This window comes from Oryzias latipes, chromosome 3, assembly GCF_053564925.1.
Source record: "Oryzias latipes strain Hd-rR chromosome 3, Olatipes_Hd-rR_3.1".
NCBI classification, from domain to species: Eukaryota; Metazoa; Chordata; class Actinopteri; order Beloniformes; family Adrianichthyidae; genus Oryzias; species Oryzias latipes.
This window is the reverse complement of record NC_136239.1, coordinates 34,008,805-34,031,398: the sequence shown is the minus strand read 5'-3', so window position 1 is coordinate 34,031,398 and position 22,594 is coordinate 34,008,805. Positions and strand designations below refer to the sequence as shown.

Sequence of the window (22,594 nt, the reverse complement as noted above, 5' to 3'; positions counted from 1 at the left end):
TGAGCTCACTGCGTTTTTTTTTTGTGCTCGGTGTTTGATTCAGTGGTCGTGTCGCACGCAGCACAAACAATCGGAGATCAGATTTCTACATTTTTGGACTTGCAGGCTCAGGAAGGACGTTTGGAAAAACTGAGACGATGTTAGCAGGCATGCATAAAGTATCGAAAAAAGAAAAAAAAAAGACTTTTTACTCACAAAAACCAACAGCGTCACAGATCAGGCTAACCCTCAACACAAAAACCCATTTTTCTCTGCAGTTTAGCATCTTATCTCTGGACGTGAATACCACAGTTTGCCTCTTGGCTATCTGATGCAGCCTCCTGTCACGGCTATGGTTTAACCAGCGTTTCTATGTGTGTTTGGTGTAATTCTGACTTAAACAGCAGGTTAATATTTCCAATAGCTTACAGGCTTTTAGCAGCTGGTGTTTTGTGTCAAGTTTTTAAAGCATTTAATCAATTTCTGCTAACTTTAAGGGTCATTTTTAGCTACATGACTAAAGTGAAATCTTTGAGATTTTTTTTATAAATTACCTACAGTAATTTTTATGGCAGTTGTGCCAAATTTGTAGCATCTTTAGAAATATTAATAGGCTTTATGAAATCTACACATTTGACCATCTTTTCAGAGCCATGCTCTGCCAGGTGTGATAGTTCAGGTAAATGACACAATAGGTATACATTATCCTCACCGCCACATAACATATCTGATCCACAGAGAAAGCTTGAGTTCAGCTGCAAAACAAACAGAACAAAAAACAGAAGTTCCCTCTACCAACCATAAAACAACATTTAATTTTCCTTCTAAAAATGTTTTATTTGAGCGATTAAAAACATTGTTCTAACAAAAGTAATATGCAAATAAAAATATATTAGAATCACATTTAATAAAACTGAAAACTATATGCATATATCTATATATATATAAAAACAATTTTTCATTTAATATTTATTAGGAGACTGGCCAGAACAGAATTTCCATGTTTGTCAAAGGATAACACATTAAAGAAAGGCCCTTTTGAGAATGTAGTGGGGAGGAGTTGTCAAAAAGAAAATAAAGAGTAAAAACAACAATGGTTCAGTCCGTCTCATCCTCCATAGCTGTGAGAATCTTGGAAGTGCAGCTGGTTGGAGAAATATTGCTGAAGTCATCCTGATAGCAGAAGTCAATGAAGTGAAGCTCAGGCCTCTTTTTGACATTCCATCTCTACTTTACAAAGCACCTCAACACAACCACAGCTGAAGTTATGTGCTGCATGTTCAACTTAAATAAAATAAAATAAATAAAGTGCCAGGAATTAGTGTTTTTTTCTTTACACTAAAAAACAGAGACAGGGTTCAGACCGGGCTTGTGGCAGACACTAAACTTTAAAAGGCAATATCAACAAAAAATATTTCGTTTTACAAACATGACAAGATCAGAATAAAGCAAGAAACAAAATGAAAGAGAACTCTGAAAACCAGACACTTAAATCTGGTGACCAGGATTGACTTAAGTGAAGACAGCTGTGGATGTTTAGCAAATGAACTCAGGTGAGACAGACTGGAGGAACACAAAACCTGAAAACACAACAGAACCCGACCCAAGAAAAGAATCAAACAAGAACACATTGCAACTGTGTAATGTGTGGACAGAACAGATACTTGTGATCACACGGTGCTAAAACATGTTTAATCCTCTCTAAATGGGAACAATTCCAGCATACCTCCAGGTGAAGCTCACCTGAAGCGCTGAGCAGGAGTGTTCAGAGAGAGAAGCTCAAAAGAAAATATGCAGTGTGGGCTTATTAAAAGCAAAAAATTAAATCAAATTGAAACTGAATTCTAAAATGCACAGTCAGGTTGCAGTGAAACCAAAATCAATTAAATTTGGCTCTTCTTACATTTCCTAATTTATTTATTTTTTATGTCTAAAGGTCAATTTTAGTTTTCTTAGCAACATATCTTAGCTTTGTCACTTTACATAAAGTATTGGCTTTGACTTTAATGGATTGTACCCTGATTGATTATATGCGGAAATCACTTTTAGATGGCTTTTTAAATGAAGACGGCCTTCTGAGAGAGGCAAACATAGTAAAATTGAGTCTGATGAAAGCTTCTGATAACTTCTGTTTAACTTCGTGGTCTTAACAAACAGAGTGACACAACGGTAGGTAAAACGCACAGATGTACTCGAAGCAAGGTAAGTTAGTAAAGTGCATCTGTCCCACTATCACACTTTTGGAGAAGATGGCATCTTGAACTTTTAACAAAATTCACTGAGAAAGGTGTAACTATCGACACGTTTGTGGGCCAACTTATTTATTCATTTATTTCATTACAATCATTATTAACTCAAACCAAATTTAGTGAACTTTCATTAACAGGAAGTAAAATTTGAACACTTTGAAACAAAAAAAGGAAAATTTGCCCCAGCAATCTCTTTCTGTAATGCATACAGGAAAGCAGTAATTTAATCTTAAAGTTTCTGATTCACAGTAGTAGAGTCCTTATGTTTCAATGCTTCTTTGATCACTCTGAGCCTGGAAGGGCAGAAATTGCATCAATGCACAAATCAGCACCTGACGTCTAAGACGAATTACTGCCATTTTATGATGCAACTGTTGAACTATCAAAGAAGGGGTTGAGTCACCTGCTCTTTCACAATGCATGAGTACATTTTGCACAACATTTATCCCTACCAATACCAGCCAAGTGGGACACCATCTGAGGAAAACCCTCTTGGAAGCTTTAAACTTTTTAACCAACTTGTTAACAAAAATCCTGAGCTAGAAATAAATCAATCCTCCTCAAAATTACTATCAGAGATATTGCTTTTTATATTTTATAACATTTTTCCATTCATCTAGTTATGTAGGATCTTAAATAATTGGTTTAATAAGAAGTAATTTTGGGTGTGAAATGAAATGAATTAATTTTGGCTCATAGACATGATGCTATGAGTGAAGGATAAGTCTGTGAGGGGATTAGAAGTCTTCATCACAAAAAAGTTTGAATATACAAATAATCTTAATGTATTGGAGAAATATGCTTCGTTCCGTTCAGTAAAACTGTGTCCAGTGTAGCTTTGCAGATGCAGCAAAGCAGATTGACTCGGCAGCAGCCCCTGTTGAAAGAGTTTTAAAGGTCACCCTGCCAGTTTTGAAACCACGTTTCTCAGATTTTAATTTGAGTCCTTCTTTGAAGAAAACGTTTTAAACTGTGCATTATTCCTATTTTATGCCAAAAGTACAAGACTGCCGAAATCTGGCTCCACCTTTACAGCTTATTTTGTTTGGGCGGATCTATGAATATGCAAATGAGTGACCGCCTCCACGTCTGCTCTCCGATTCTTTGTGCAGTTTTGACTCAACCAGAATGCAGCCTACACTGTACTAAACTTTGAAGGAAATGTCTGAAACAGGATCTAGATCTGTTGAGAAGACATTTTCAAGAATCTTAAAACAGAACAGTTTTTACATGGGAAGAAATATTTGTATGGAAACAAGTGTTTAAAGGGCCTATATCATGCAAAATTATCTCTTTTTTTTACCATGTTCATTCCTTACAAAAGGCAACTTGTAGTTTGTTTTATGCATGTTTTAAAGAAGCCAGCGCAGTGATAAATACATTTAAGCTATGTGACCGGAACTTCTATTTTAGGCGTGCGGTTATCACTGTGGTATATCACTTTTTAATGCACACCCAGCAGAATCGAGAATTCACCCGGACCATGGTAAAAGAACTTTAAAACAGAATTGTACTTGGAATCGTCCTTGAATAGTTTGTCTTTTGTGTGTAAAAATTGTAATAAATCATTTTGCCATTTTTGTTCATATTGTTGTTTTTCAGGAACTGACAGGTTGAATTAAAAATGTAGATGAACAAGTGTTGCTGGTAAAGTAACACATGGACACATGTAAGGGTTAATGGCCGACGAAGCGTGCCATTAACGAAGTTGTCAAGATTCTGCGATATAAAGCGATATATATATGTGCTGATCGTCCCGATGGGTTGAATTAAGCATCAGTTCAGAGAGAAAGTTCACCACTTACCGCTTGTTTTTGTCCAAATGATGAAGCAAAAGGTTGTTTTAAAGAAGCCGGCGCAGTGATACAAAACATTTAAGCTAGGTGAGCGGAACTTCTTTTTTCACCGTGCGGTTATCAGGTTTTAATGCACACCCAGCAGCCAATCAGAATCGAGTATTCACCCATACCATGGTATAATGTTTTTTATCCAGCAATGGTCACTTAAGAAAAATTGTAGATTTTTTTTTCATTGATGTGGTACTCAAGGACTCAGTCGATGTCAGATGATCCTTTTTTAACATGAGAAACCACAGGACAAAAAAGTTGATCAGACTTAACTGTCTGTGATTAAAATCAGCCATCAATGGTGCTTAATCCATGAAACACTGAGGGCTCACTCTAACTAGTAGTGAACTACTACAGGTACTTTAATTTGCCAATCAAAAGTTTCCCATGAGCTGCTTGGTGGCCTAGTATCTTCTTTTTTTTTTTTACTGAACTTTAATAAAGGCAGAAAACTCAGAAGTTGATGCGAGTAACTCACTCAGTAAAAATAAGAACTGAGGCGTGTTTGCATTGTTCCTTTTATCTGCATCTCACAATCCTTTGGGAAGTCGGGATCTTAATTGCTGCAGTTTTGAAAGAACAATCTGAAACAATTCATCCTAAACGCATTATTTAAATTGCTTACATTATGCGTTTGCTGTTGCACTTCCAGCACAATGACTAAGAATGAAGCGCCCTACCTTGATGGCAGCACACAGGTCTTTGTTACAGTTTCATTAGCAGATTATATAAGAAACTGCATGATTTACATAACCTGAAAGGGTTTTTGTTCTCCTTCGCATCTCCCAAATGTTTGCAGTGTGTCACATCAAACGCTTGGAGCAAATCTGATTGAAGATCATTCATAACAATTTAGTTTTGATCTGTTTTGAATTTATCACCACTAAATAACATTGCAAATTTGTGCTTTGTTCCACTTTAAGAAGTTACTCAACTTCATAGAAGAAGTACTTTTTAGAATTTTATTGCTGCAAAAAGCCCCAATATTCAGATACCAGTAACCCCATGCACTGCATTTATACTGGATGTATGGATTCAATGTTGTGCGGATGGGAGACAGGGGTCACAAACGCTTTTCATATGGAAATGAACCCTGTCTGTGCTTTGCAACAGCTGAAAAAAAAAGCTGTGATATTGACTTGCATATGGAGCAATGAGAGGGGGCCACAAAATGTCCTGTACGCTTTGTTTCCAACAGATATGCAGAACGCTTTGAAGTGCAGGCTGGCGCAGCAGGGTGCTCGAGTCTGCAAAGGCAAGATGCTAAACGCTAAAGGATGAGAGGGACACGAGCCTGCCTATTACCAATACGGGACTGAAGAGCGGTTTGGAAAAAAGAAGCAAATCCAATGATAATATACATCTGTTCCAGTGAATTTATAAGCTTTGAACATTTTTTTTTCATGTGGGATAAATGGATCCTTTTTCTTACAGAATCTCAGAACTTCAAAGCAGATTTGCTTTGGATAATGCAAATGATCAGAATATGCTGGTTCCTGCCTACTCAAGAACATAAAAAGAAAGGGGGATGAGGGAGAAATAAGGCTAATTGCCATAGCAGTCTTTTATGTGTAGAAAGAAGGGCAAAAATAAAACACTTCAATTATTGTCAAGTTCATTCGATTAAGAAACAAGCTGACAAAGTGCGAAAGTTCAGTGTTTGATCCGGTGGCCATTTGCATTGAACGTCACTTTTAACTGCTGATTATTCCTGGGTTGTATCTGATGAAATTCTAATTAGTTGGATTAAGTTCCAGCTATAATCACCAAACTGGCTCTGAAGAGAGAGGTCACTTTGTTCAGCTCCGCTGCGCACTGAACTTTTATTTTCCTCTGCTTCAGCATTTTCCCATTTGAAGAAAACACTTGAGCCATTTATCAACAGACGTTCAAATCGCCTTTACTTTATTATTAATATTAGGTTTGATTTAAAAAAATACTCTTGTCATGCAACAAATGGCTGCAAATATTGATAATAGTAATATTAAATCAACATTTTTGTTTTTTTTCTTCATATTAGAGCAAACACTTTTCATGATGCTTTGGATTTGTGATGCAGTCAAAAGACAGAAACACTTTCAAAATTTCCAGTCTCCCTCCAAGACATTCATGTTTTAACAATATACATTTCTTTAAATAATATGTGACTTCATCAAAAACTAAACTCTAGTATGTCATTTTAAACAGGAATATGTTTAGAAAAATGCTCTTAAAAAGATGTTCTGTAAAAGATGATCATGAGACATTGAAAACAATTTAAAAAAAATTACATACACAGATGTAATGTTAACTATGATTTAAGATATAGTTATGATATGTAATTTTGCTAATTATGATTAGAGTCAGAAGGAGCAAACATTCTCATTAAAGCTTAATCAGATTCGCATTGTGTCAATTCTCTAGATATGATTGGACTGATGTTCTATTTTTTCTTTTGTGTGAAATGAAATCTTGATTCCTAACATTTCTTACCATCAACATACACATTTCTTGTTGTTATAAGAATTTGCTCTCACTTATAGCCACAAAATTATCAAGGAAAGGAAAATGTCAAAAAATTCAGTTAATTCCTTCAGCTGCAGCTGTCTGTTGCTATGAAGATGTGAGTACTTCACTGCTTTAATTCACTTTTCAATAATTCCCTATTTCAATATTCACTTATTAGTTTGCTTTTTTGCATGTTTTGGTTTGAATAGTCTTGACTTTTACGAGTATTAAGGTGAACCTGTCAGAATCATTAAGCATTAATCACTTAATCATTTTAAGCTGTTGAAACAGTGAAAGTAACCATTGATATTTTAATAAACAAAGACTTCAACAAGTCCTCCATGCCATCATCTAATGCTGCATGTGAGGACTTCGCAGACCACTTCATGGGTAAAATCAATGCCATAAGATCAAACATTTCATCCATGCAGTACACTGATCTTAACAGACCTCCAGCATTGTCTTTACCAGAAGAAACACTGGGGAGTTTTGTCCTGGTTGATGCAGAGATGCTTGGTCGAGTTGTATCCCAAGTAAACACTACAACCTGCCTTTTAGATCCCATTCCCACTTCACTTTTTAAAACATTTTATGGATTCTTTGAGTCAGAGCTTTTAAATATAGTAAATTGCTCTCTTCAGACGGGGGTCTTCCCCTCTGCCTGTAAGACGGCGGTGGTGAGGCCCCTTCTGAAGAAGAGTCAATTAGATCCAAAAAATCTGGATAACTATAGACCCGTATCCAACTTACCATTTTTAAGTAAAATAATAGAAAAAAGTGTCGCTACTCAACTGCATGAGTTTTTAAATGCCCAAAAAATTTTAGAAAAATATCAGTCTGGTTTTAGGAAAAGCCACAGTACAGAGACGGCTCTTTTAAAGATCGTTAATGATCTTAGATTAAACTACGACTCACAGAAACTTTCTGTTCTGGTGCTACTGGATCTTAGTGCCGCTTTTGATACAGTAGATCACCAGATTTTATTAGACAGACTTAGTAGTCTAGTGGGCCTTTCTGGAAATGTTCTTAAGTGGTTTTACTCTTACCTGACAGATCGACACTTTTATGTAAGTATGGATATGTGCTCTTCAGGAATCCACGAAATAAGCTGTGGGGTTCCCCAAGGGTCAATTTTAGGGCCAATACTTTTTAATTTGTATATGTTGCCTCTTGGGGAGGTCATCAGGAGACATGGCGTTGACTTTCACAGCTATGCTGATGATACACAGCTTTACATCGCCGTGTCTCCTGATGACCTGGAACCTGTCAACACTCTTTTAAACTGCATTTTAGATATAAAGTTGTGGATGGCAGATAATTTCTTAAAGCTCAACCAGGACAAAACTGAAGTTTTAATCATCGGTTCTGAAGACAAGAGAGAGATGATTTTACCACATCTTCATAATTTTAAACCTTCTCAATGTGTGAGAAACCTGGGCGTACTTTTTGACTCTGAGCTAAATTTTATCCCACACATTAAAAATGTCGTTAAGACAGGATTTTATCATCTCAAAAACATTGCCAGAGTCCGCCCGTTCCTCTCTCTTGCCAGCACAGAAGTGCTAATGCATGCTTTTATTTTCAGTCGTTTAGATTACTGTAATGCCCTGCTCTCTGGTTTACCCAAAAAGTCTCTTTCAAACTTACAACTTCTACAGAACTCAGCGGCACGAGTTCTGACGAGAACCAGAGGGCGGGAACACATTACACCGGTTTTAAAATCGCTGCATTGGCTCCCTGTGCGTTTCAGGATTGATTTTAAAATTCTTTTAATGGTTTATAAATGTTTTTATGGTCTTGGGCCTTCTTATTTAAATGATATTCTTTTAAAATATGAGCCCTCGCGGACCTTGAGGTCTTCCGGTACTGGCCTCTTAGTTGTTCCCAAGGTGAGGACCAAAACTTATGGTGAGGCTTCGTTCTGCCATCACGGTCCTCGCCTGTGGAACGGCCTTCCGGAGAGCCTCAGGGCCGCAGAGACAGTAGAGGTTTTTAAGAAGAGGCTCAAGACCCACCTTTTTAATTTAGCTTTTAGTTGATTTTAACTGCTAATTTATTCTATTAGTTTTAGTATAGGCTATTTTATTTATGTATTTATTTTAATTTTATGCATCTTATTTTCAATTTTATGGTTTTTTTTTTTTTTTTTTTTTTTTTTTTATGTTTTTAATTTTAGCATCTTATGATTTTAGCCCCAGTGTTTCTTGAGGGGATCTTTTCCTCCAGGGATTGCCGGCTTGGTCAGCGGTTGTTGCTGCAGTTGTTGCCCTTGCTGGGGCGGCTGGGGTCTAATTTTACAGCTTTTGGCTGTGAGGGGGACCCCGGTGTTGTCCCGGTCTGGGTGGGCACTGTGGCGATGTTCCGGTGGCCGGGCTGGCTCCTGGTATGAAAGGATTCCCAGATACTGTTTCCTCACAGCAGAGCTAAGCCATACTTGTTTATTTATTTATTTATTTATTTATTCTTTTACAGTTACATAGTCATATTTCATTGTACGTGGGAGCCATGGGTCATGTGGTTTAATGGAGGGGAGTGGGAAGGGTGAAGGGTGGGTTGGGGTTTTTATTGTAATGTTGTGTGTTTACTGTTTTTAGTGTTAAAGCGCTTCGAGCTGCACAAAGTGCATGAGAAGCGCTATTTTATAAATAAAGTTTGATTTGATTTGAAGTATAAAGAAATAGCACCACTGCCAAATACATAAACAAATATAAGCAGTCAAGACAAAGATCATACTAAACAAACTAAGCTATTGCTTACAGTAACAAACAGATGGACCAACATTCACATCAATGTACACACAATAAGATAGAATAGAAACTAAACAAAAATGAAGCTAAGTGTGCAGGATGGATTTTTTTTAAGTGGTAGCAGTATAATTAACACAAATCTTCATTCACATATTTTTTTTTTTTCTTGCTAGTGCCAAAAGTTAAATTTTGATTGATTCACACAGGTGGTTTACCAGAGGTTTTTATGCTAGATACGCTTCCTGGCACAACCCTGCATTTTACCCAGGCTGGGGACCGGCACAGGGAGGCCCAAACTTGGGCCCCCTTGTAGCTTACACAGTTAGGTAGTGGCGGGAAGGGTGTTGCCCAAAGACCCACACTGGATGAAGCTCATCAAGGCCTCTGGGAAACAAACCCTGCTTACAGTCTTACAGGCAGCCAACTGAGCCATCCACCTGCTTGATTACGTTCTTTTTGTGAAACTGAAAGAATAATCATCCATGACAGAGCTAATGACCTAATAAACCAACTGATGTTTTCTGAACTTAGTATTGATGTAATGCATGAGATTATGTATACTAAAAGTACTCACAGCGGAAATATTATTTATTTTTCTAGTTGTGAGCTTTTCTTTTCTTTTATGGTGACAGTTACATTCTATAGGGACAAACCTGAGCACGTAGAATATGACAGACCTAAAAAGAGCTGCCATGTCACATCATCTTTAAATTCCCCTGGAAATCTGTATACGTTTACATCTCTGCATGTCTACAGCTGTTTACAGGGCAGCTGCCTTCACTGTGCCGCTGCATTTGCATCTTTTTCCTAAAGTTGGAATACATTTCCCCATACAGTTTAAGGTGCAGCACGGGACAAGATCACGGAAGAAAAACTCCCCGTTCAGCACAGCATTATGAAGAGTCTCGCCTTTGCTTCACACAGCAAAGAGGACAATCCAGCAAGCAAAATCCAAATCTGCTGTCTGGACTTTTAGAGCCTGACTTCAGACTTCTAGACATAGCAAATGAATAAAACAAGGCTTCAGAAAGTTGCATTGGTTTTTAGTAGATCATTGGAGCTCTTTCTTTTTTGCAACATCAAAGGCAGCCGTGGCTCTTTGATGTGGCAGCATGCTGTTTAAGGTACAGACTGAATGGAGAGATGTCAAGCTGCAAGGTGCCTCAGTAGTTTACGCTGAGTGCTGCAGAGAGCTGCAGATGAAAGGAGCAAACAGAGTTTGATAATGAATGTCCAACAAGTAGGACCCATCTCAGACGATGCGCGCTCAGCGGGGCGCCTGCGCTAACCTTGAGCGCAGCACCCCAAACCTTGGGGAGACACTGGAGACCAGACTTGTTCACATTTGCTGCTTGTGCAAAAAACACAGACTCTTAGATGTGAGCTTTAATCCTCATGTCAATTAGGCCCCCTGATTGACACACCCACCGATACACACTGAGTCACCCACACATGCTTCTCTGAAGCTGTCTGCACTAAAGTAGATGTCATCCACTCCCAGAGCTTAATGCCTCTCTCTACCATCACACACAAACCTCTCCAACCTATGAGTCAGTTTTCTCATGCCTGCCTTTCTAAACTCACCTTTAATGTCTTTATTGAATAAATGGCAGCTAATCTTTTAATTTGGCACGTCTTATTTCATTTCAAGCTTCTTTCTTGGTGACCTTCAGCTCTTGCACTTGCCAGCACAGACGGAGAGCTCATTTTCTTTTAAAGGGTAATTTTTGAAGCTGGAGGTGCCATTAATGGCCCAGAAAAATGGGCTCTTTGAATGTTTTTCATATTCTTTTTCAAAGCAGCGTCTATATAAAGTGCAAAAGCTAAAATCACTTACATTGTTGTTTTCTTCAGCAGGGACACCCCAGAGGTGGTTCACTGAACTGCACAGGGGCCACCTATGTACATTTTGCGCTACGTAAAATACCCAGTTTATGTGTATTTTACGTAGTTTATACGCAATCAATAAGTAAATCTGTGCATGATTTTTACACGATGCACACGCAGATTTGTGGCTTTCCATGTATGTCCAACAGACTTTTCCCACATGTATCACCGATGTATAACTTTTATATTATGTATACGGCACGCATATAACATTAAAATGATCGTTTTCGTTTTTTCCGGAATCCGGTTTTTTAGGAGTTTTTCCTTACCAGGAAGGGGGGTCTAAGGGCAGGGATGCCAGTATAGCTTAGTCAGTTTGTTAGTTCCTTTTAGTATTTTTCCTAATGAACTCTATGTATTCATGATCCTTTTGAGTTCATGCTTCACTTTTTCAATTCCCGATACAAAGCCCATTGAGACGACTGTTGTTGTGAATTTGGGCCATACAAATAAAATTGAATTGAATTGAATAAATTGACGCACGAGTGACTTTATACCTTATTTTTAAAGTCTCTCAAGCTGCTCTGGACTCCTGTCTGTTATTTAGATGACAGTATCCCCCCTTTAGGTTTCACACAGGATGCCTTACAGGTAGTACTCTGCATTACACTCCCCAAGGGGGAGCTGCCTGTTTCTTGGTGAGGAGCTGAAAAGAAGCTATCTTTGATTTCTTCTGCTCATTTATGTTTCCCTTCAGAACAGAGAGGCCTGATAACGAAACAATCACATGGTCAGGACGGAGCAAAAAAAAAAAAAAATTTAAAAAGCATTCATCTTCTTCCGTTAGTTCCCTTTCGGGGTCACAAGGCTGCCAGAGCCTATCCCAGCCACTTGAAAGAAATTGAAAAAGAAATTGAAAAAGCATTGCAAAATATGATTTATGTATCTCATCTTTTGATTTTACTACATTTCTATTCACCTTTTTTCACATACAGTTTGTTTGGGTTCTAAAATAAAAAAGGCACAAAAAAAACTACATAGCTGCAGAAATTCAGAAATATGTCAACCCCAATGTCAACCAGTCACAGGTTTCTCTACAAACCAGCTAGATTTTTTTATTACGCAACAGTTCCATCAAGTGGGCGCAGCATCAAACTGCAACCCTCGTCTCTGAAACCTTTCTCTCTACTTGATCATGTTCCACACAGCACAGCTTTTACATAAAAGAAAGGGAGAAATGAGCATTGTCTTTAAAGTTTTTTTAAAATATAAAGAAACCTTCACATTTCTGCTATAGAAATATGTTTACATGTGATAGAACTAAGCAGAAAATCTATGCTGCAAAATCCGCCCCAACAGGGAAGTACTTCAGACAAACTGTTTTTATTTTTTTTAACCAACATTTACTTTTGATTAAAGTTGTGCAAAACCAGTTTCACTTTCAGTTGTGGAATGAGGAAGAGGACAGACAGAGGCTCACCAACAAATGTTTCAGGACGCCCAAATGAGAGAAGGAGCCCCGATTGCTGACATTTCGTAGTGAGAGATCATATTTTAATAGCAGGTTTTCAAGTATATCTTCAGGTTTTGACAGAATGTGACTCATGTGGATGGACGCCATACAGAGATCACTAAAGAGCTGTGTTTTGTCTACCTATGGCGTCCAATGCAAACTTGTAAAGCGAGAATTGTAAAACTCGTGGATTCTTGCCATGAATGATCACATCTGTGTTTGGCAGGCTGGGGCGTTGCGAGCAGCACAAGTCCAAGATGGAATCTTGGAGCATGGAAGCTGATGCGAAAAAAGCCCGTCTGCCATGGAGCGTTTGCTGAAGCAGCGTACAGAGATTCTGCGTGCTCTCTGCAGTGGTGGGTCAGCTGAACATCTGGAAAGCATTTTGGATATACTGCTGGCTCAGGAAGAGATCACATGGGAGGACTACCAGAACGTACAGGTTACAGGAAGACCACTGAACAGCAATGCCAGAAACCTGCTTGACCTGGTTTACACAAAGGGTGCAGACACCTGTGAGCTCTTCCTCGCTGCTCTCAAACAGATTCTGCCAAAAGAGCAGGGGGCTGGTCTTTGCTTCTTAGAACACTCATCCACTTTGGATGAACTAGAAGTCACTCAGAGGACATGGACGGAGACGGTCCTGAAACGAAGACCTAGTCTGGTCTGGAAACTGCAGGGCTCCGTTCATGATGCGGTGGAAGCTCTTGTGGAGTCTGGACACTTCTCCTCTGCAGATGCTAATGAAGTGCTGCTACCTGTTTACACCCCGTCTCAGCAGGTGAGCATTTTTAGGATAACACAAATGAACAAGACTTGATTGGGTAGGCAGGCTTTAGGTATTTGCATTTTTACAACTGTTTATTAAAATATTACAATAAAGTGTTTAAATATATATTTTTTTGCTTTGGTTTAAAGTTCCTTTATTTTTCAAGAGTTTTTTTTAATTTTAGATTTTATTTATTTATTCGATACAGGGACAGCGCATATTAATAATTATTTCTGTCAATATTCATTCAATTTTTTATCTGGGTAGATGTTAAAATCACCTTACAAGATCAAAATAAAATTACATATTTACATAACATTACATACATATATTAAACCATACATTCAGTAAAATTAGTAGTTAACCTAAAATTAAATTGGCAATAAAACAATCCAAATCGGACAAATGCATAAACATATACACACACACAAGACAAGATAGTAGCGGGTAATCAGTGATAGGAAGTGTACGTAGTGTTGACAGCTCTGATTGTCAATGAGCCATTTCTTTAACTGTGTCTTAAATGATTTATATGTGATTTGATTTCTAATAGTCATGGGGGTGAAGTTCCACTCAGTAGCAGCTCTAACAGCCCACTTAAATAGTAAACCAGCAACCATTAAAGAGAGTTTCAACTGCTTTTAAAATTTGCTACATCAAATCCTGCTAACGTATGGATTAATGAGACCCTGACTTTTTGAAACTGTGTGTATGTTTTATTCTAACGTCATTTAAAAAAAAACACACAAAAGATAAAGATCAAATGGCCATAGCAGTCAAATTGACTGTTTGCTATATTTTTCTGATCTTTTTTCTGCTCCAGTGTCTTTTTGTTTTTTTAATGCTCTGTTTTTTGATGCTCTCTGCTGTGCCAAGTAGAAGAAAAAAACAACTGTAATAAAAGTTACCAGGACTTGGAAAAGGTTTGATAGGATAAATACTCCATGACATAAAAATTAAAATTAATTAAAAGAGAAATTTCATGTCCTTTCTACTTTTATAACATGATTTTTGTTTCATTTTTGTCATGGATATATACACGAATATAAAGAGAAACTAGAATTTTCCCAAAATGTGAACATATTTTTTACTTTTGAGAGAAGCTCATATAGGAGGTCAAATGACTTTCTTTTAAAACAAAGACGCTCTGTGCAGCTAATGTACTTCTTCAAACAACTCAGGGCATAAACAGTGTTTTCACTTTTTATTTTTTAGGTCGACTGTGGTGAGATATCATCTTTTTTTTCTTCCTGCTGCTGTTAACAGGAACATAAACATGACTTTACTGCATTATGATCCAGTAGAAAAAGTTCACAAAGAGTACATAAATATATGTGGGGTTTTTTTAGCAGCTCGCTTCTGTTTAAATACTAACCATTTTTGTGCAGCATGAGACAATATGTGCTTTGAACTGAACTGAGCAATTAAAGAAGGTCAAACTTTTTACCAAAGTTTTGCTTAATACTTGAAATCTGTGTATTCTGAAGGAAGCGTAGAGCGAACAAGGCCTCTTGATGTCAGCAGGGATGTAAAAAACCTTAGTTTGTATGTCTTCTAGGTGCACCTGAGCCATGAATTTATAAACTTAATTGACCAAATTCGGGTACACCGAGTGAGTGACAATGTTCTGACTCTGTTTTGGCTTACTGTGGCTGCCCTGTTTGTGTTTTAAACCCTGACACTCGCCCACAACCTTTCCCAACAACTGGTGTTCCTGGCACCACCCAACAAAAGATCAGCAGCTTAATTCTTTAGCTCGAATGAGATATGCAACTCTCTATCCGTTGCACAATTTTAAAGTACATGCCAAAGACTGTTCTCCTCTTACAGATTAAAAAAAAAACTACCCACTCCTCGACATTTCTTGTACCTAAGATTTTTCTTTAAAGCACTTTTAACCTAAAATGAGTGACTGTCAGTTTTACTCTCGTCATGTTCCTCATTTCTAAGTCACTTTGCATACAAACATCTGCAAAATCACTAAACATAAGCAACACGGTGACAACTGACATTGTTTTGGTGATGGCTGCAGGTAAATGTGAGAGGCTGTTGTTTAGCTGTGAGGGATTTTTTTCGTGTGCGCTGTCATGTCTGCAAACAGGAATCATTCATTCATCCCCGTTCAACCCATTTCAACACTTAAAGTGATTCACATTTATCAGACCTGAAATCTAGTTCTCCTTTATTGAGTAAATTCTCATGTTTTTTGGTTGATTGATCTTGTAACAAAAGCATGTCCACTTATTTACGTTTTTTCCATTTTTTACTTTTTAAGTTCTTAAAAACTTTGATTTGTTCAATGTTCCATACAAATATGTGCATTGATTGTGCTTCCTTGTGTTCAGGCGAGGCGACTTCTGGATCATGTCGGGTCCAAAGGCGAGTCGGCATCAAAAATGCTGCTGCAGTTCAGTCAGCAAAGTGAAGAACCCCAAACCTCCCCGAATCAGGACAAGCTCACCAACACCACAGGTATTTCCTCATCAGGGATGAATCTTCTTCATGATTAATTATTAAAATGTTGCTGAACTAATCCCATTTTTCACGTGCAAATGTGAAAAAAATAAAATAAAATTTAATTTGTTCTTCTGCGTAACCCTGTTATTCTTTTTCTGCCATTCGTGTGAGGAGTAGTTTAATTCTGAGTTAGTTTGCAAGACTTAATAAAGTTAAATCAGCAATAAGATTTTAATGCAAAAAAGAAAAAATGACTAGTTGTAAAAATTTAAATAAAACACTTTTCAGTGCAAAAGTAATAAACAATTCCAGACTTTAAGAATAAAAAAAAGACGTATGTACAAGAAAAGTCCGTATTTACATACAAAGACCTTTAAAAATGAATTCAAATGATAAAACACCAACATTTCTGTAACCCTTGTGCTATCCTAGGCACTTTAACATCGGGAGTTGGGTCATCTAGACCCAATAGACAGTGCTCTGAACCTTTTTTCCTCAATGATTTGTGATCTTCACTGGTGTCACCTTTATCCACCTTTGTCATGGTAGGGAGAACACGTCAATGATTCTGAATGTAAGGGTGGGGTCATCTAAGATAGCACAAGGGTTGAGTGTTCTGTAAAACAGGTCAAAACTTATGAAAGCATATCTCTCCTCCCTGGAACTGCTGACTGGAAATGAATTATGTGACAGTTTTTGAGCGGTGGATGTGAAAACAATCATGTAATCCCCTCTTTGCATTATCGCTTTGATTACCACAGAATGAGCGGTGTTGAAGTAGAAAAAAAGGAAAAAGCATTTTGGAGGATTTATTTCTAATATTATTTTTGAGTCAATTGATGCAGTTACATTGTGAAAATGAAAAAGCATTTCTGTTAATCCGTATTAATTGGCAAATTAGATATATCTAATTGAATCTTGGTACATGTACTAGAAAACTTTTTGAAAGTGAAATGTGAAATACCTCTTTCTTTATCATTTTAATTAAGTGACAGAATGAGCGGTGTTAATGACGAAAAAGAAAAAGCTGTTTGGCGGATTGATTTTTCCTTTTAATATTGAGTCAACGAATGCAGCTTTATTGTGACAATGAAAAAGCATTTTGGGTATTGACTTTTATTTTGAATTATGAGACAGATATACTTTCATTCAATTTGCACTAAGTGGATTACACGTAATTGCTTTGACCAATGACTGCCATGCTGTAAACGGTGAGTTGGTGTGAAAGTTTTAGGTTTCCAGCAGGGGTATTTCTGTCTTTTACTTTGTGGTTTGGACCTAAACTATTTTAAACACGGTTACACTCTTTCTAAATAAAAAAAGAGAAGTGACAAAAGTTTCTATGCAGATTTTGGACTGACAAATGTCAGATTTTTGTGATATTTTTATCCCCTGCACAAATGTAGATTGTCTTTACTTTGTTTCCTCTTTTATCCTTTAGAGGTCTTGAAAAGATTCAAGGAGAAGCTGAGCAGCTCTGTGTCAGCAGAGTCCTGTTTTCTCAGTACGTACGGAAGGACCAACCACATGCCTCTTGAGGTTATCTTCACTGAAGTCCAGCTGGCGTTACCCGACAACAAACCTGTGAGCCTGGAGGAGATAGTGAGTCCTAAGGATGCAGTGAACGGGGAGGCGGACACGGTGCTGGTGTCCGGGGTGGCAGGAAGTGGGAAGAGCACCCTGCTGCAGAGGCTGCACCTTCTCTGGTCTCAAGGGAGCGCCCTTCGGGACTTTCTCCTTGTGTTTCCGTTCAGCTGCCGCAGGCTGAACTCAGAGCTCAGAGAACTATCCCTGCAGGAGCTGCTGTTCCAGCACTGCTGCTGGCCGGACAGAGGGCAGGAGGAGATCTTCCAGTTCATCCTGGATCACCCGCAACTCATCCTCTTCACCTTCGATGGTCTGGATGAGCTCAAGCAAAGCTTTTCCGATGACCAGAGGCTGTGCTGTCCCACACAGCGTGCACCTGTGCATGTGCTTCTGTTCAACCTGATTCAAGGATCCCTGATGAAAGGGGTGTGGAAAGTGGTCACCAGTCGTCCAGATGCAGTGGGCCCCGGCTTGAAGCAGCACCTTCGCAGAGAGGTCCTCCTGAAAGGCTTTTCTCCAGCAGGCATTGAGTCCTTCGTGAGACAACATCACAGAGATCCCACTGTAGCTGCTAAAGTGTTAGAATCTCTGCAGGCGAACACAGCTTTGCTGGGATTGTGTCATAGTCCAGTTCTCTGCTGGATAGTCTCCCAGTGTCATAAAGAGCTGCTTGGCTGTGGGGAGGGAAGACCTCAAACCCTCACAGATGTTTATCTGATGATCCTACAGCACTTTTTTCAACACAAGCATCTTCTGAAGAACCCAATTGGAGCAGGCTGGCTGCAGGAGCACAAGGAGACGGTGTTGCACCTTGGGAAGCTTGCTTTTGATGGAATATCTACCTCATGTTACGTCTTTTCCAGCACAGATTTAGAGCTGTGTAATGTAGGTGAAGGGGAACTCTTGACTGGCTTTCTTACACAAAGCAGAAATGTTTCCCAAATTGACAGAAAATGTTACGAATTCCTGCATTTAACAATACAATGCTTCTTTGCTGCTCTTCACATTGTTTTGTCGCCTAACGTTGAGCGTTCAGCTGTCACCAAACTCTTTGATCTGTGGAACATGACAGAGAAAAGTAGCACATGCTTTGGCCTCTGCCTGCCGGACAAACAAAGCTGGGCTACGAAGAATGACAGGAATGCAGTAGAAACACCTAACCTGCAGATCATAGCCACCTTTGTGTCTGGACTGCTGTCCCAGCGCCACAAACACTTGTGGCTCCACTGCTGCCCCGGCGCTGCTCTGGAGCAGAAAGGCAGACAGGTGGTAAAAAGCCTGTCCAAAGGCATGCAGAGGCATTTCCGGTCCATCCCCAAACCCGTTCCGGGAGAGAAAAAGAGCATGCATGCGTTGCCTCACTTTGTCTGGCTTATCAAGTGCATCTACGAGATGCAGGACAGCCAGATTGCTAAAGATGCTATGAGTAAGCTGGAGGTGGACCACCTAAAACTGACGTACTGTAATATTGGCCCTGTTGAATGCACTGCCCTCGCCTTTGTGCTCCAGCATTTAAAGAACCCTGTTGGTCTTAATCTGGACAACAACTCTGTGGGTGACGTTGGAGTGGAGCAGCTTCTTCCCTGCTTGCACATTTGTAGCTCCTTGTAGTAAGTAAAATGTATAAATCCCCCTTTTTTCATATTTTCATATTTGTGAGCTTAGAGGTTTGCAACCTGAGGCTGTGGAGCCACACGGGGCATTTTGGCTTTGAAGAAATACGAAACGTATCTGAATAAATAATGGTTATTTTTCAGTTAGTTTTGCAATTACAAGTATAGATTTTATTTACTTTTTATTGGATTCAACACAGATGTTGTCATATTTATATTTGATAGTAAGAGGAGAAAAAAGATGAAGGTGCACAATCATAAAAAAATATAAAATAATATAAAGTGTAATGACTGACTTACATTTTTTTAATGAAGTATATTTTCTGCAGCAAGAGGATTTTGTTTTTACACAGGATGTGACTTATTTTGAAAGGAACTGGGCTGTCGAAAAGGCAAAGTAGTTTAAACTGTTGTATGTAAAAAATTAACAAATACATATTTCTATTATTGTAAATAATTTGAAGTTTCATTTCTAAAAAATGACAACATCCACCATAAACAGTGAGTTTTTCTAAATGGTGAGGTGGGACTTGTCAGCTATTGTTGGTTAGGGTCTTTCAAGGTCAAAGGTTGCAGACCCCTGATATTGCTGGTAAATAAAACAAAGGTTACCTTTTGATGTCATTCAACATAAAAATGAGCATTTTAAAGTTTAACTCTGCATATTTTTTTCTGTTGTCAGCCTCAGAAATAACAACATTACAGATGAAGGTATTCGCAAACTGACTGACAAAGGTGTGCAGTGTGACAGCTTCCAGAAAATAGCGTATGTACTTTCAAACTGATCTCCAAGTCTGCTGTGTTGTCAAGTCTTCTCTTACTGTGACTTTGCGTTTTTCCAGCCTCTTCAACAACAGACTAACTGATGCTTGCACCCAGCACTTCTCCCACCTTCTGAAGACCAAGCAGAATTTCCTTGCTTTAAGGTGAGTTGCTGTTTGGATAGGCTGTGAATGGAGCAGAATAAAAGCTGATGCATCCAAACGTGTATTTTTCAGGCTGGGCAACAATAATATAACAGCCGATGGGGCAAAGCTGCTGGCAGAGGGACTGAAACAGAACGGCTCTCTCATGTATTTAGGGTAAACATTACTGGAAACATGTCTATTTACTGTCTTGCTGACATTTTTTTTTCTATACCAACGCTTTTTTGTTTGCATCAAAAGGCTTTGGGGAAATCGGATTGGTGATGAAGGAGCGGAGGTCATTGCCAATGCCTTAGAAAGCAGCACATCTCTGGTATGGCTCAGGTAATACTTGTATTTAAGATATGTATAAATGACATAACGAACCTGTACAATATGTGCATCATTTAAAAAAAAATGCCCATTGGCTTCATGGTTTATGAAAACTATGGATGCATTGGCAGCCTCGTGGGTAACGGTGTTGGAAGCACAGGGGCGTGTGCTCTCTCCAAGGTCATCAGGAACAGCCCATCACTGGAGGAGCTCTGGTAAATATCAAACACAGCTGCAATGTGAACAACAATTCCAGTTTTGTTGTCAATGCTATAACAATCAAAAACACGATTCTTGTTTGCTACCAAAAGGCTGACGGACAACTGCATAACCAGGACAGGGGTGGAATCTCTCATTGAAGCCTTGGAAAGTAACCCACGAGTGAAGTCAGTATGGTATGTTACAGCAACAGAACTGCACAGAGTTCTGCTGAATTGAATGTGGTCGGTTCTCTGGCGTGCTTCTATCCAATAAACTGTCTTTTAAATTTTCAAACACACTTGTTTGATATGTTTTGAAGACTTGTGTGTCCTTCCTCCTCCAGGTTAAGAGGCAATGAGCTCAGCTCTGAGGACGTTGCAGAATTAAATCAGCGAGAACCAAGGCTTCTTTTTTGATGTAATGTGCCTGTTATTGAAAAAACTACATATTTTTTGCAATGTAACTGCTACTCCTTACTGACGTACAACTGCCGTATGGATGAGCACACTTAAGAACCATGAATGACATTTGCACATCTTCACTTTCTTCCCTTTTTGGCTTAAAGTAACAGATCTCCCAGGCAAAATAAATCAACCTAAAACCTTACGTTTGAAGGAATTTTGTATGAGTTTACTACTAGCAGAGCTAGAACATTTCATAAGGGGTGGGGGGTAATTGTATCCGTTAATTAAAACAGTTTTATTTTTGTTATTATCAATAATAAAAACAGCAGTTCTTTTAGCTGAGGTGCAATTACTAATGAAAAAGCTTGTATTGATGATTTTAAATTTTGCCAATAACGATACTAGTCAAATATTAGAGAGGCAAAGCTTTTTGCCTCACTTTGACTTGTGAGATAAAAAAAGTAAAGTTTTTCTGTTTTTGTTTCTCAGTCCTGTTTACTTGACTTTGAATTGGTTTTTAAATGTAGATCAAACTAACTGCATGGGTTCTTAGGCAAAGATGCAACAACAAAACCTTCCAAATATTTTAGCATGTACCTCAAAAACTGAGCAGCTGCTGTACCTCACACTTTTAAGTTACATGTGTCTGAAGTGGGACTGAATTGGACAGAATTTGTAGCTTTTTTGCTGCCCCCCTGTCATTTAGTTCTCAAAAAATGCAACTCTCAGAAGCTATTTCACTTGGTTTTATTATAATTTCTTGTTGAATAACAGCTAATCTCGATGAAAATGCTGTTGCATTTGTTAAAGTTTTTATTCTATTTTGTTGTTCTCTTTTTTGTTTCCTTATGGCATAAGCTGTTGACTTTTGTGGGAGGTGTTTCTCATGTGGATGTCTTATCTGGTTTAATAAAAGTTAAAGTTAAAAAAATGCCTCTCTGATCTTTGCAAATTAGTACTAGAGCCAAACAAGCATGGGAAATAATCGATTTTCTTGAGTCATGTTTAAAGGATGGAGGTAGGGCTGCATGATGAGGAAAACGTGCGAAATGCGATATTAGTGATTAATATTGCGATGATGATATAACTTGCAGTATATGAACAAATATTTAAACAAGGAAATACATAATTTCCATTTCACTGCAACAGTGAACAAAAATATATTCCAAATGACCCACATAAAAAATCTAACATAAAAGGGCTCCATCCAATTGGTCTATGATATAAAGGAGTCTATTCGATTGGTCAAACACATAAAGGGATTTGTTTTTTTCATTAAATACTACAAACTGCCATAAGATTGTTTTAGCATATTTAAGGTAACCATGCATTGCCATTTTAACCGTCTTTAGCGATATGCATATTGCACAGCTTGATATTGCGATAACAATACATTTGCCATTTATTGTGCAGGCCAACAGAGGTATTTTAATTTAGTTTTGTAATCTACAACTGCCCTTCTTTAAAGAATAAAAGAGACCAGCCGTATTATTGATGGGAGAAAAAGCAAAACAAAGAGCTGGTTATGGTAGGAATATGTGGATTCTCTGATGACCGCATTAGGAAGTCAGTATCAAGCAATATAAATATGTGTTTAGGAGTAATTAGAGATGCACATGCCCAGTAGCTTGTATAAATCAGATACAGTTCCAGCATCTATGCCATCCATCCATCGG

At 38.3% G+C, this 22,594-nt stretch overlaps 1 protein-coding gene across 2 annotated transcripts; it reads left to right on the top strand.

Moving 5' to 3' along the window:
• Positions 1 to 12,580: 12,580 nt before the first annotated feature.
• nod2 (nucleotide-binding oligomerization domain containing 2) lies at positions 12,581 to 21,849 on the top strand. Of its 2 annotated transcripts, XM_004067440.5 has the most exons (11): positions 12,581 to 12,675; positions 12,876 to 13,430; positions 15,764 to 15,890; positions 17,317 to 19,072; positions 19,758 to 19,841; positions 19,918 to 20,001; positions 20,074 to 20,157; positions 20,242 to 20,325; positions 20,445 to 20,528; positions 20,625 to 20,708; positions 20,858 to 21,849. In XM_004067440.5, exons 2-11 carry the CDS (start codon positions 12,954 to 12,956, stop codon positions 20,928 to 20,930), a joined length of 2,937 nt encoding a protein of 978 aa, XP_004067488.1. In that variant the 5' UTR covers positions 12,581 to 12,675; positions 12,876 to 12,953; the 3' UTR covers positions 20,931 to 21,849. The 2 variants fall into 2 exon arrangements, 1 of the variants encoding a protein (XP_004067488.1); XR_002288979.3 differs by lacking the exon at positions 20,858 to 21,849 and having other exon boundaries at positions 12,604 to 13,430; positions 20,242 to 20,314; positions 20,625 to 20,689.
• The last annotated feature ends 745 nt before the right edge of the window (positions 21,850 to 22,594 follow it).

Excerpts from the sequence above, each read along its gene's own strand:
- nod2 (XM_004067440.5), top strand. The coding sequence starts at position 12,954 with ATGGAGCGTTTGCTGAAGCAGCGTACAGAGATTCTGCGTGCTCTCTGC. Across the intron at positions 19,073-19,757 it reads CACATTTGTAGCTCCTTGTA|CCTCAGAAATAACAACATTA; the intron begins GTAAGTAAAATG and ends TTCTGTTGTCAG. Across the intron at positions 20,529-20,624 it reads CCATCACTGGAGGAGCTCTG|GCTGACGGACAACTGCATAA; the intron begins GTAAATATCAAA and ends TGCTACCAAAAG.